We start from the raw sequence: 13280 nt of genomic DNA on the forward strand, positions 1-13280 counted from the left end.
TACACGATGCTAGAATCTGACGATCATTTTTCTTTCTACTATTGACATTAATAATCAAAGGTGGTTTAACTCGATATTGACGGAAATTAAAAAATTATTCCTGAACTCCTTGTTAGTTCTTACAGTTACTTTATTTAACAAATGACTGCCAGGAAATAGAAGGTAGCATCATTAATAAATGCTTCATTTTAACATTTATTATAATAATATTTAAATAGGGATTTAAATCACAAATTTACCATACGATCGATTCGGAAAGTTGATAGATTCTCTAAAAAGAACGATGACTACGTCCTTGATCAATTTTGGATCAATGATGTCTTTCTACACGTGTTCCTTGGCATCGCCAAGCTAATATTGCAAAATTGTTCACTCCGGTCAATCCATCTTATAAAATGAATGTTTCGTTTGACCATCAGACAGATTGTTTCTAACAAAAGTAACAAAACTAATTTAGTAGTACTTTGAGCATAACATTGTTTTGAAATTATTTACAAAAATATTTGTTAGTTGCTCGTAAAGTATATAGCTTGTAACAGATAAGATTATTTCAAAACTAACTTATTTTACAAACACTTCAATTATTATTTAAAAATTTGTAGAACAACATTTGATTATTTAAATTTTTTTAGAAGGAAATAAGATTTACATATTGAACAATTTTTTCCATTCTTTTGGAATTGCAAAAAGTTCGAAGAAACTACTCAACCTAGGGACCAAAAATGGAAGCCGGTTTGGATGTTCTTCGAACAGAGGCTTGTTTTACAAAAATCATTATTCCCTTCCTCGTTGCGTCCCCCTGGTCGTCGGCTCTTCCTTTTTTTTTTTTTTTTAAACGACTCCGCCTGTAAATTATTCGTATTCTCATGCATTAACTCTGAAGGCCGTAAATAAAGGTTAAACGAACTTCACGGCTTTTTATAATCAGACTTCACTTCGGGCTGAACTTAATTAAAAGTCCATAATAATCAAGCTGAAGTTTGGCGGCGTTACTTTCAAACAATACCGTGTTTGAATTTTTCCATTTTTCTTCTTGATAAAGAAATTAACGACATTGCTTTGATCTTTGGAGCAGCTGACGTACACTTACAGACTTTCGTCTTATTTGCATATTTAGTGTCGTTTGGAGTTTGGGGTTATCAGAAAACTAACGACATTCAATTTTTCATAATTCCATCTTCTCCTTATCCGTCTTTTTTATTACATAGAGTCGCATCGATGTGCGATTTTGAATCTTCTCGAGCGTTGTTTGCCGATGATCTCGAGGTTTCAACATTACAAGACGAGAGGAGCCTTCGTAAGCAACGAGACGAGCTGGTTCGTCGTCGATTTTGCATTCCGAAGCATTGCGAAGTAACGTGACACTCGTCGCCGATCTTAGATCTAAACGTGTCCGATCTGAATTCGTTAATATCTACCTTCCATTCGTTCATTTTTATTTTTTTCTCCGGTGATTAGGTGCAAGCTATTGCATCTCCACCAACGCATCCATTTTTATAAAAAAAATTATATTTTTTTCATCATCATTCAGACGTAATTTAATTTGTTAAGACTTCATATTTCAAGACGCTCGTTGTGTGTCATCGATTGTTTCAGATATTTAACGACGCACCTGGTGCGTCGTCTGCTTAGGGTACACAGATATCACTACAGATTGATTTTTTTCGAAGTTAGAATGACAATTTCGTGAAGACATCACGTTTAAATCCAATGAAGAGGGCAATGCACGATAAGAAGATAGCACGGTATCTATATGGGAGTTTTATATTAAAGTTTAGATCAGTTTTGGAGCTTCCGTTCTAAATGTATCCAAAAATTTGTACGATACGATTAAGTGCCGCATTATATTTCAATTTATCAATCTGTATTAAGAATGGAGAAGCTGGTTTATATTTAGAAATTTGAAAAATTCATCTTTAGTTTACGAAGCTTTCAGCTTAGAATCCTTGATTCGAAGATTAATAATTCTATTTTGAATTTCTTTCGAATTAACCATCAAGTGGTGTTCATTTTCGTAGCTTCGAATGTAGAACACTTTGCCTTGCAGATACTCGAGATTCTCTCTTTTTTTTTCTACATAATTATTCGTGAAAATGTTGAACGATGCCAGGTCAGAGTTTCTTCAAGGACAGACTATTGGGTGCTTCTTTCAATTGAGGATGATCAACAGTCTCAATGTCCATGGAAAATTTCGTACTCGATGCATTTGGATAAGCAGTGGGTCACTGCAAGTATTCTTCTGTCCTATGCATATTTAAAGCCCCGTGTACACTTGAATTTTAATCGTCTGAATTTGTATTTAATTTAAATTTAAATGTTACTTTTAGATTAACCTACATTATAGTAGGTAATTAGTAGAGTAGAACGAAATCGTAATAATTAGTGAAATAGTGGCTTTTGAAGAAAAAATAATCAGAATTCAATTTCATCCGAAATCTACGATGCACGAAAAAGATGCAGAGAAGTATTTTTCAAGGAAAAAATAGTTGTCAAAAGCTCGTCAGGAGGAGACGTTCCAAATGTTTCCCCGAATTTATCACTGGTTATATCTTTGTTTATGCCAGACGGTGGATCCGCAAACGGTCGGGGCACGTTCGAATTTTATTCGATTCGTTGGATCGTGGCGCCGGAATGCGAATTGAAATTTAATGAACGCCACTACTTTGAAGATCGTTAAATAATAATATTTGACTAGAACGTGTGTCGTCCACGCGTATTAATTAACACATTTCACGTAACACAGTATTTCAACTATTTAACAATTTTAATTTTTTTCCCTATTTTATACTCCGATAAAATTGAAAAAGAATTTGCTTCTAATAAACATCGACGGTTCGCGTGGAATGTAGTAAGATTTAGCATGTGCACGTGTTTGCGGTTTTCGAGCATTTATAACCCTCGCGAATTTGCCTAAACGATCTCTGCATGGTGGATTTAGAACGAGCTCACAACACGTTTGTGTAATTAAACATGCATTGCAATAGCATCTATTTTTTTCTTTCTAAATATTCTTTTTTTAACCAACCAATAATATTATAGAAAATATAGATGAAGCGGCAAATTTGAATAAATTTAATGACGGAATGAATTATTATATTAAAATCAATGAACCGAGTGATCGTACGAAAGGGAAAAGATCGTAGGAGCCAAAAAAAGCTCACTATTTGAAACGGTATTTCGCAAACGTCGATCGTTCACGGCGCGCGCGAAACTATGCGTCAGCACGTTAGAACCGGCAGACAGAAATTCACGGACAAAGATTGATCGATCGATGGATCGGGCTAGGAAAGGTACGCGACAAGAATAGTTTGACCCAGACCTTAAGTGACTCCGAGGTCAGCAGCCGACGTCGAGCGCCGCTTTTATATTTTGCCCGGCAACGTCGTCGTGGCCGCAGACTTAACACTGTGCCTCTATAACGCTTCTCTCCTCTAGCTTTCATTACCAGCCCGGTTATATTGCTCTCGTGATATCGCCATGAAGAATAGTAGCCACTATGTTGCACGCAAACCGCATCTGTGGTTTCTCTGTACCTTTTACTCCTTTTAATAAATCACGATTCTTTGATTTCGCGCACCGATTATGTTTGCAAGTATCTTCTGTAATGCACACTATCGTTTGTATACACTGCTGATCAGAAGTGGAGAGTATTTGATTAAAAATTATATTTTATTTTTAAGTAATTTTAAAGACACAGGGTGGTTTGATTAATTTATTATTTGAAAGGGTTGTTTTGAGTATCCTTAATTATTCTTTTATTTGTGAAAATAGAAAATATATTTCATGATGAAGTCATTATATTTTGAGTCATCTCTCCTCTGTTTTTATTCAATCTATTTTTTACCCCAATTTTATTCTTCATCCTCCAGACTGATCATATTTATCCTCAAACAAATGCAAAGTTAAAAATTACCATGACTCATTTCATGATTGGTCTTTTTATAAATCGCACGTTATCGCTCAAAGGTCTGTGACCACTTACCTTTATGGATCCATAAATCATTCCATAGATCCTCGAAGAGTTCATCGCACATTGATCAGTGATAAAAAATTTTTTCAAACGATAGAGAAAGACACGAGATGAAAGGATCATTCGATAAAATACATGAAAGAAATCATTGAGTGTTATTTGCTTTAGAAGTTAGGCTAATTACCGATTCGGTTAAAGGTTAATTAAATTGCATCTTAGCTTCTGAAGCAACGCGAAAACTTAACCAGACTAATTCGTGCTGGTTCGATGTAATGCCTACTCGATTTATGAACAACCAGCACACACGCTGTGATTTCTTTTTTTTTTTTTTTCTTGCTCGCCTTTGCAATCCTCCTCGATGGCTGTCGTAAATTAGAGCTCAAGGGCTCCGCGCCGCAAAAGCGTTTCGTTTTCTTACTGCAAACGTGAAACGATATTTTAACGTTATTTTTATCTGAAATCTTGATTTTTCCTGATTTTTGAACGTACTATTTTTAAAAGTAGGATTCTATTTAAAATTGTAAATGATTTTAATCCTATATTAAGAAAAATCAAGACTATAATGGAATAATGTAAAGAAAACGATTCAATTTCAAATAAATTACCATCGCCATATTTAACAAGTTTATCCCTTAAGTTCATAAGAATGTTAATAACAGTTACCGACAGTTTAGGTGATTTTCAACGGAATTAATCGTAGACCGAGTCAATTATTTCCAAATTAACGTGAGCCTTGCTCGATCCAATCAGCGACGCGTCGATTAATCGCGAAACCTCGTCTCCAAGATACGATCGGAAATTTATTTGCACGGTGGTCTCTGTGTCGTTGCGATAAGAAAACGACGCACCGCGTCGTAAATGTTTAACGCGGCACGAATCGGTTTCACGGCGATTCGCACGGTTAAATTGCTCGACACGGAGAAATCATCTTTGGCCGATGGCCTCATCACGGAAATGATTTTCCTGCGAAGGAACACCCTTTCATCCTTTGTCCCACTCCTTTGCTTTTCCATTGTTCCTTCTCTGTTAGCAAAGATGGGGTTCGATCCAATTCACACTCACGAGACATCGATATTATGAAAATAATTTTTTAAAATAAATAAGAAATTAAAGATGCTTCATGGAACATCGATGATCCATTAAAATATCCTATTTATTTCTGTTTCCAGGATTCTATTTAACCATCGAACAACCCACGATCCCCCCCGAATGTCAGACCATCAAACACCACCATCGTCGAATCCATTTCATCGTGTACCTTAACAACTCCTCTGTCCAGGATAATTCAGCCTGGAGAATGACTACTTTTTAACGAAAGAATCTCACCGAATCAGATGTTGAGCGTGCTGATGGTGTAACAACAAGGACCAAGGTATCGGGCATCGGAGATAACGACATCTCGAAGTAGATATCTCGCGGTGCAAGGCGAATCGAAGATCGTACGTGCCTCTTAATGGGCATTCCGCGGATCCTGGTTGGATTTAGCTGGCTGGAAACAGGATTCAAAGAGGAGCCTTGAGATCTCAAGTTGAGGGGGTACTCTATGGGCGATCGAGGGTGGCGAATGACCCCCTGCTACCACGAACGGACGAAAATGATCGACTGACCGTTCGAGTGTAACCAGAAAGGTTCAATCTTCAGTGGTGGATATCGAATAAGAAGCGAGTAAATGTGTTCAGCCGGCAGAGGAGTCGTAGACATGTCGCGAATCTCCAATCGCGCCTCAACTATCGCTGCCATACTGAGTATCTTGCTGCTCGTTGTGTTCCTGGTGGTGTTGTGGACTGGTATACGCACCACCAACGGCCGAGCTTCCGGTATAGAGACTTTCGATGGATTCTGGAAGGAGATTTTGAACGAGACTACCACTGGACGGGCTGTCTTCGATGAGGAGAGCTTCAGCAATGAAGGTAGGATTTCTTTTTTATTTTCTATCGGAGGAGACAGTTTGAAAATCTGCAAATAATAGTACGTATGGCGTTCTGGAGCAGCCTTCCCTAGGGAAAATTTTATTTAACGATTAGTTCTAAATTACTCAAATTTGAGTTTCAAAGTTTTAACTTCATGGATAGATGATCAATTTCACAAAGTATATACACAGGTGAAGCAGTCGAAATGTATTCAATGATCGGAGAAGTAATTCGAGTATCATCAGACAGGAACAGAGGAGTTGTGAAAGATCCGTTAACGCGTTTAGTCTCTCAGTCAAGGTGTGCAACAGCTCTCAGGGAAAGCTAGAACTTCCAGACGTCCTTGTAAGGCCGCTGCTCCAAAGCACCCACACCTATACCAAACACCCACACCGACATATGCGAGCATGAACCTTTATTCACTGCCGACCATACTCATATTCCTACCCAACCTGTACATACGTTCTAAGTACTCGTATTGCCTGGACGAGACTCCTTCGTTGTACACCTGATGATGCTTCGGCGAATCGTAGTCAGCATTCCTCTGAGAATTGAAAAATTACCGTTGAATTCGTGATCCTTGCGATTCATACTCAGCCAGGGTTAAAATTGAATATTAATCGGTAAATTTTCTGTCGAGTTTGAGAAGGAAAATTTATATATTTGTATTTTTCCATGGCCAATGTTTCGGATATTTATGCAAAATTCCAAATAAATTCGATCGTCCCATAAATACAATATTATCGTTAGATTCTTCCGGATTTATCCAGAGAAATATTAAATTCGTGTAATCAGAGGATCGCCAGCGGTCTCGTAATAAACATACACGATACAACGACGACTTTATCCGTACATATGGACGCATAATTATTTCCATGGCTTCCCAGATAGCGGCACGCACCATAACGTTTGCCTACACCTTTCGTTGTCCCCTGCACCGCCACTAATTTCGCACAGTTTATTAGTTTCGCGATGGCCCGTTATCTCTGCTCATCTTTTCTCGCGAATCAGTGGCTTCGTGGCTCGATCAAGAATTCTCTTCTCGGTTAATCTCTAACGGGTACTAATTACACCCGACCGTTGATTATTCCTTGATCCCACGATTTGTTTCAACCGACTAGTCGTCTCCTTTCTTGTTGAAATGTCGTGCCGCTGATTTTTCGATTAAACAAATCGTAATTTATGTCTCTTGATTGGTATCGCCTTTAATTGAAACTAGAATTAATGAAGGGTAATTGCGTGGGGTCGAAATTGACTGAGAAATTCAGCTCTTTCTAAAATGTTATAAAATGAAAGAGACACTGTTTGTGACGAACAGTTTTCTGAATGAACGCTGGTAGCGATTACTATATATCTTAAGTTATTCATTCAAACAAAGATACGTGCACTTTGTATCAATGGAAAAAAGGAGTGAAGCAAATTCTAGTCAAGGGAACGAGGTCGTCAAGTCGCGAGATTGTGAAAGTTTTCTGTATAGATTTCCCTCGCAAATCCTCATTATTCTCAAGTAACACTTGCTTTTCAATGCAAGCGTTGATTTAAAAAAAAAAATCATATGATTGCACACACAATTAATTTGGAAAAATTATTATAGCAATAGCAATCGTAGATAATCCCCCATGATATTTTCATTCGAGATGCATTTAATATATTTCACGGATGTTCAGTAAATTTATCATTCATTTTACTTGTGCTGATGTATGCCTAGCTGGCAAGGAAGCGAAGAATCATCAAACCTCAGGTAAATTCGACACTGTAGTCGGGTCATGTTTAACTTGACGTCACAGAATAGACGAACTTACAATCGTAATGATAAGTCGACGAGATAAGAACATGAATGTTTGAATACTTAAAACGTACGCGTGTTACACCTTTTTTTACCTGATAATGACTACGTCATTAAAACAGGAGAACCAGAAAATTAAATCTCAAAGAGAACCTTTTTTTTATCATTTTAAACTCAAAAAGTGGAGAATAATATGGAGTGAAAGAATTTGTTTCCCTTTGTTTTATTTAACAATAAAATCAGAAAATTAAATCTCAAGGAGAACTTTTTTAAATCATTTTAAAGTCAAAAAGTAGAGAATAATATGGAGTGAAAGTATTTGTTTCCCTTTGTTTTATTTAACAAGCGTTTGATTTTCATTCATTTTTCATTTTTCCCAGGCTCACATTCGCGACTCCGTGTGTCGTTTTTAATTCGTCTGATAAGACTTTAATGACCATAGATAGCGGGACTCTCGAGTGTGATATCTTTCCGGCACGATCTCAAAGTCGAGCGTTGACTCGTTGGCTCCTCTATTTGCATATTCATCTCTCAGATTTATTTCGAGAAAACACGTGCTTGTACTATTACGTAAAAATAACATGAGTTCTAGAAATTCAGACTACGGTACTTACAAATTGATTCATTTTCAATGAGTCCGAACAGGTGTTTCCAATATCCGCCTGTATCCTCTTCAAATTAATATGTACGTTTCATATTTCAGAACACTTTGATTAGTCAAAGCTAGGAATTTGTCTTGAAAGGGTTATTATAATCGTTCTAGAGAAACTGTTAAAATTAGTATCCCAGGATCTACAACTTTAGGTGGTCCTTAAGGTTGGTAATGGAGTTTTAATAGTTTTAGGTGGAACCATGGTTGGCAGTTGGAAATATCTAATTTTAAGCTGGTCATCGTAGCTAGCACCCTAGGATCTATAATTTTAGATGGATCGTTAGAGTCAATAGAGGTTCTATGATCATTAGTTCCAAATTCTCAAGTAGATAATTATATTTTCTAGCCAAGGATATTAAATTCCAATTATGTTTCATGTTATAAAAAAATTTAGAGAATTATTTTCAGTAGTATAAACTAGCATTCATAGTTCCATCTATCTATATCACTAATTATTACTTTTAATTAAACACCTCCAACTTTCTGCTGACTGCTCTCAAAATCACTTGCCTTGGAAATTAAACAATCCGTCCTGTAGTCATTGATTTCAGAACGACCCGGATTGTATCGTACGAGCTTTCGTTCTTTATGCAGCGTGCAGAAAAGGCACGTGTAAGCACGTCTGCACGAAGACATGTAAAGTTGTAGAAACATTTCTTGTTACACGCAAACGTGAACACGCGTGCATGCTTCAGCGTGTTAGGTCAGCTTTAACAGTAAAGGAACTCCGGCGAGGAATATTAATAAGCAGAGGTTGAAAATAGCCCTTGCAATTGGGGGTAAAAAACGGTAACGTTAGTTGGAAATTTTCATTCGCAAAGATAAACAACGAATACACAAAGGTTTAGTATATTTAGACCGTCCAAGATTCAAAGATTAAAAAAAAAGAAGACCAGAGGCTCGGCAGGTGAATGGGTTTCAAGAGGTTCGAAGTGTATCCAAAAATATTCTGCTATCGAGGTGTGTTTCAGAATCACAACGATGATCAGTATGCAAACGAGATGAGCTCGCGGAGGGAAATTGAAATTGAACATCGATTACGAAACATCGAAATCAGCTTACCTACCGCATAATTGTGGAATCTGGGATTTAGAGTTGTCTTCTCCGTGAAACGGAAACTAATGCCGATCGATTAGCGATTAACTCTGGATTTGTCTGATGATTCAAGTTTACCCAACCGGTCGACTAAAATGGACCTAAAGGTGGATCTTTTATTCAAATAAAATTAATCTACCAGCTTAGAAAGTTTTTTATTACGTTCAGAAGTTAAAGTCAGGTGTTTTTTAACCACCGTTTCGAGTTTTGCAACCAACATTAATAATGCTTGTAACATTACACGCACAGACACGGGTAAACATGCGTAAGAAAAATGCGTGAACGCAAAATTTTCGAGGAGACATCAGTTTTCGAATTCGCGCACTGTCTGGCAGATATTAGTCAATCGATTGTTACAAAAATGCCAAACAGTCGAATTTATGATGTTGTATTAAATGAAAAATTGAACTATTGATTCGACAGAATAAAACTAGAATCTTTCTTAAAATGGTCTTCATTTTTAAAAACGAAACGCTAGTAGCTGGAAATCAGAGAACGGAGGATTGCAAATTGAATAATCGACGAAACTGAAGCCAAAAAGCGATACTTCCACGTTTCTGTGTACAATTACAAAATTTCATCGGAAAAATGAAGCGAACGTTCCTCGAGAAGGCAACGTTGGTCGTCGACGAAGGCTAATGTCGCGAAAAAGTGCGTACGTCGTGATGGTTCGTATTTCTGCAAACGCGAGCAGATACAGATATCACGAATTCGACAGAACGTAGTTCATTCCGCTTGAAATTCCTCTCAATTTTCTTCTTTTCCTTCAAGTGTCTTCGTTTCGCATCGCAAACGAGCGCGGATAGTTTTGCAATTTTCGTTTCATCGATAAATTAGCCACCGATCTCAATCTTCAATTGCATCGAACAGTGTTAAAGATAGGTCAGATCATGAAATTCTAATTCGTCCACGATCATTGTTTCACGATTAAGGAGAGTCACGATAATCTCGATGCTTGCCACATCGTCGGTAAACACGAGTTTCCAATCAACGATGTAATTATTCCCGTCCACTTTGGTAGTTCCATTGGTTGAATTGCATTCGCTGGGCGTCGGACTGTAGTCTCGCAATTAAACGTAGCAAGTTAACCAGTTGTTGGACCTTGATTGTCATAGTGTACATTGACTCATGCGAAATGACTGTCTCTCCTTATCCAGAATTAATAAGTAATTGTTCCTTTGAACTTCGTTGAATCTTTGTGTCATTGTTTATACGCTCTGCAAATATTACTGATAATTGATGGTGCAGTTAACATTTTGATGAAGACATTTTGAAGTGTGAAATGAAAAATATAATCAGATAGAATTTTTCTAGAAACCCTAATATTTAATATTTTCTGTATAAATTTTATTATATTTGAAAAATGTAAGAGGTTGTTAAAGAAAATAAGGAAATGGGTAGTTGGAAAAATAAATTCCACTTTCAAATGATGAAAAATTACGAAAAAAATTGTTGGCCAGTGAATGTATATCGGCAAAGTGAACGTGAAAATTATGCACGCGATCAAAAGCTGAGTTGGAACAGCAACTCGTGTCGTCGACGATATTAACGAGCGTACGAACACGATTGTAACGTGTACACGCGGCACGCTCACGCGAATAGCATTCCGAAGGAAGCAGCATCCTTGCTAAAAAGAAAGAAAGCATCGAAGACAAGAAGAACAGCTCCTTCGTTGACCTTTTCCGCCTTCGTTTCTAATCGCCGATTGCGATTGTATGGATGCGCGATTTCAAAATTAACGCGCTTCTTCGAGCGGGTGAATCGCGACGTGTCGCAATCGCTCATGGTGTCACTGGCACACCAATTATGCTTGACCCACGTCGTGTTTCCCTCTTCGCTGTTAGTTTACGGTCGTATCTAACGCAAAATTGTCTTGGAACGTGTCAACGATGCTTCTTTCGCAATCGTTCTCATTATACTCGCCGCTCGGTGCAGAAGGTTCATTGTTGTTCGTTTCTGATAGCTTTTCGTTGTTTTATATGGTGATTGCTTTTGTAATTACCTTATCTCTTGCAGTGTGATACACTGATGATTGGAAATTACTGTTGGGAAAATATTTTATATTTCATCGTTCCGGACATTTTGATAATTTTATATTTTAATTATGATAAATATCAGGAAAAATTCAAAAGCTAAACTGAATTGATAAAGTTATGCTTTTGAAACCGCGATTAGACCACACGTGGTACACGCACGCGATTCTTGATCTATGATATATTATGCATATCGGCTGTCAGAAGGATACATGCATCGGCGCGAATCATTTATCAATCGTTATCGATTATATCCATCGAAAGTTCCATTCGAGCACGGTGCTATCTGTATCTCGATGGAATGAGGTACGGAATTCATTGTGGCGAACGAAATCCCTTCGAGGCAATGCGAAATATCGTTGTTTAACGGCTTAATCCTTCCCATAAAAGGCCTCCATTAATAGTACAAGCTTATTTTCTATGACCGCGTTATAAATCACATTTGAAAGAAACTTGGGTGACGAAATTTCTAAAGTGCAATTCGAAGCTTACCTTCTCTTCTCTTTGAACATAATTTTCAAAACATTCTTGCCACCTGCGGCATAGAGTCACGTACAAAACGCAAAACCGAACGAAACGTGAAAACGAAGCGTAAACGAAACGTGAAAACGAAGTGGAATTTCACTTCCGCAAATTATGAGATGAAAACTCGAACGAAATTAGAACATTGTTGCGCTCGTTTCGCAAATGATTTTCCCTTTGAAAACCAGAAGCTACGAAAAGATCAGACATTTCGAAAGTCAAATATCAAACGGGTCATTGTTGTTCGATCAGCTTCCTTATTGCACAGGGCCGGTTCCTAATAACTGTCACGGTGCAGAGTATAAATTACACGGTAGCTCTGTCAATTGAGCATGCGACCTATTAATAGGATCTCTTTATGCGTTCCAACCGAGGAGGGAATGACATGCACGCACGTGCAACCACGATGCAATTGCATGCATGCTCTCACGATTCTTCGTATTAACGTGCATTTCTGTTTTTCAACGCGTTTCACACCGACAACGCACCACATGCGTCCTGTACATTCCGGTATAATGAAAACGACGCACCGTATGCGTCTTGTATGATATAATCAATGACGCACCCTATGCGTCTTGTCTTAAGTGTGCGTCATACGCCAAACCAATTTGAAATTAAAATGAGAAATAAATATTCTACGAGTTACATTAACTACAGACATATGACATAATCGTCTGCTTTGTTTTCTAACAAAAGTTTGAATGCATCAACGTCGTTACGTGGTCAAGTAAAATAAAAACTGTCTCCTCTTTAGTTTTACTCTTTCCAAAGTAACTTGTCAACAGTGTGTACGACTATTGAAACGAAATACGCGTACAGTAAGTGAATTGTACCCTTTATGAAGCGTGAACAAGCTGTGTAACGGGAGAAGCAAATGACTTACCCCTGAATTCTTCTGGGTCTTTAACCCTTTCGTCACGGTAACGTCGAAGATGAGCGAATGCTCGTTTTAAAATCGTTCGATTCGTGTGAAATTTCGACACGCAACGCGATAGTTACCAGGCTGGACAAAACGAACGATAACTCGACTGAACTTTTGCAAACTCGACTGATTACCGTACCATCAATCGTGTTTACGTTAATAAGCAATCATACTTAGCGTGTTCGATGGTTAATTGTTTTCTCGTTTGTACAACGGCCGTCGTACTTTCTCCCGGTAAGATTCTTAATGCTTTATTGCCTCAAGTAATCATTTTATTTGAGCAATTGAACAAGATGAGATGTAATAACGCGAAGTGCTTATCATCCGCGATCGCTACTTAACTCGTATAATATTTTCAATTAAAACATATTAAAAGGTTTTAATTCGATC

At 37.6% G+C, this 13280-nt stretch overlaps 1 protein-coding gene across 4 annotated transcripts in view; it reads left to right on the forward strand.

Annotated features, from left to right (window-relative positions):
- LOC114876984 (A disintegrin and metalloproteinase with thrombospondin motifs 9-like) overlaps window positions 1–13280 on the forward strand; it is a 70557-nt gene that overhangs the window by 1056 nt on the left and 56221 nt on the right. For all 4 annotated transcript variants that reach the window (XM_029189011.2, XM_046286594.1, XM_046286595.1 and 1 more), the window contains exon 2: window positions 5140–5880. In XM_029189011.2, the coding sequence (XP_029044844.2) occupies window positions 5640–5880 (241 nt within the window). In that variant the 5' untranslated portion in view covers window positions 5140–5639. The remainder of the gene's footprint in view (window positions 1–5139; window positions 5881–13280) is intronic.

This window comes from Osmia bicornis, chromosome 7 (assembly GCF_907164935.1).
Source record: "Osmia bicornis bicornis chromosome 7, iOsmBic2.1, whole genome shotgun sequence".
Lineage (NCBI taxonomy): Eukaryota > Metazoa > Arthropoda > Insecta > Hymenoptera > Megachilidae > Osmia > Osmia bicornis.